The 1,928-nt window shown below is 40.8% G+C and overlaps 1 protein-coding gene across 5 annotated transcripts in view; it reads left to right on the top strand.

The window, feature by feature from the left end:
- LOC109537397 (PHD finger protein 20) overlaps nt 1-1,928 on the top strand; it is a 9,973-nt gene that overhangs the window by 2,846 nt on the left and 5,199 nt on the right. For all 5 annotated transcript variants that reach the window (XM_019904103.2, XM_048665301.1, XM_019904105.2 and 2 more), the window contains 4 exons: nt 505-672; nt 732-946; nt 1,031-1,291; nt 1,354-1,512. In XM_019904103.2, the coding sequence (XP_019759662.1) occupies nt 505-672; nt 732-946; nt 1,031-1,291; nt 1,354-1,512 (803 nt within the window). The remainder of the gene's footprint in view (nt 1-504; nt 673-731; nt 947-1,030; nt 1,292-1,353; nt 1,513-1,928) is intronic.

Raw genomic sequence — 1,928 nt, 5'->3', positions numbered from 1 at the left:
TTTTGCATCATACAGATAGTAAGGTGTAATGTGATTTAGTTGATCTGTCGACTATTTCGTTGTCGTTTATTCTGCAAACGATTTTTCTATTAGGTCGCCCGGTGTTGAATATACCAAACCCATTTTGACTGAAATGAGTGAAAAATCAAAAAAATGTTTTACAAATAAAATGTATTAAAGGAAATTCACTGTTGTTTACAGTAGTTTTGAAATGTTAGCCTAGGAAGTGGAGCCTGAGTGTTTGATTATCCTCAGCTCATTCCCATATTATCCCATCCGTAGGTTTTTGCGCCGAATAACTTCTCACTGAACACAATATTTTAACTCGAGTTCCAAATTTTATTGTATTCAAAAATAATGATAAATTATCAGTTACTCTGCTACTTACAAAACCGCAGTCTTGAGGATTGGAAATTTCCTTTTATTGCAGCGAACGTGATTTTAAAATGATTTTATTCCATCCCCTTGCTGATCACTGTCTATTCTTTTCAATACAAATTTTAGATGGGAAAATGGGAAACCGGTAGGTATTGAGTCGACCATCGAAAGCGTGGATGGTTTAAGAAAATCCACAATAGTAGCCGATCCGCGGATGCCTCCTGGTTGGACGAAACATCTTACTCAACGAATGTATGGAAACTCTATCGGCAAATGGGATACTGTCATTTTAGCGTAATAACTGCAGCGATCAATCACCATCTAGAAACTAATTTTTGTCAATTTCTTCCCAGACCGGATGGGAAGAAATTCAGGACCAAGCAGGAAATCAAAAATTATCTTGAACTGCATCCTGGCATCGACGTGAATGTTGAGCTGTTCGACTTTAGTCTTTATCGTGGAAAAAGGAAAGGAAAACCCAAGGCAAAAGTTCCTGTTGAATCAGTTGCTCTACCCAAAGAGGAACCACCGGCACCTGTGGAAGAAACAAAACCAGCCAAAGCAGAAGGTTAGTTTGGTGGATTGGTTTTCGTCGATTCCTCCTCAAACTGTTTGAGTGCGCATTGAATATTCTAAAGATTCTAAATTTCAGCTTCTCTAGACTCCCCAACATGCCTAAAAATAATATTCGAAAACGAAGCATTTAAATGTCCAATTGAAGGTTGTGGTAAGAATTTTAGACGGGAAAATTTGGCGCTGATGCACGTGAAACATTACCATCCTGAATATACGAAATATTTGGAATCGACGCCCAATGTGGCGGATTTGGCTTACGCCCGCACAGTCGGCGAAAACTTGGATCGTTCGCCAGGACCCGCCAAAGCAGCTGCATTAAAAACTGCTGATAAAACCGGTAAGTTTTCACTTTAAACCATCGCATTGTTACGTTGTGGAGCATTTTATTTAAATCCTCAGCGACTCCGAAAGTAGCCAAAGCGTCTGCCGGGGCTCATCTGGAGGCAGCTGCTGGTGGCTCATTTGCGCCTGACGTTAAAGTTAGAGATACTGAAATTATAAAGCTTCTAACGCAAAAACCTATAGAGGGTGGTGGAGAAAATCATCATTTGCCATCAGGTTAGTATTGCATTTCAATGCGAGCGTGTGGAACATTAAATACATGTCTTCAGCCAGTTATGATTTGTTTTAGTAAATCATTTCAAATTGATGTGATACTGGATGTGAACAGTATTGATAAAAAATGAAATTACATTTAGGAATGTTTTCCGGGCTTTGAAGCCGTGGTCTATCGGAATTTCTTCCTGACGTTTCGTCCACAACTGCGGTGGACATTTTCAAAGGCGATGAGGCAGTGGGCGAAGTGATCTCCCGTGCTTTCCGACTAAGACTGGTTCAACTACGGGATCCCCTGCATAAATACGAAAGGGGATCCAGTAGTTGAACCAGTCTTAGTCGGAAAGGACGGGAGATCACTTCGCCCACTGCCTCATCGCCTTTGATAATGTCCACCGCAGTTGTGGACGAAACGTCAG

The sequence above is a fragment of the Dendroctonus ponderosae genome, unplaced genomic scaffold (assembly GCF_020466585.1).
Source record: "Dendroctonus ponderosae isolate FM_Combo_2020 unplaced genomic scaffold, Dpon_F_20191213v2 Dpon_F_20191213_3, whole genome shotgun sequence".
Classification (NCBI taxonomy): Eukaryota; Metazoa; Arthropoda; class Insecta; order Coleoptera; family Curculionidae; genus Dendroctonus; species Dendroctonus ponderosae.
This window is presented reverse-complemented; position numbering and strand designations above follow the sequence as displayed.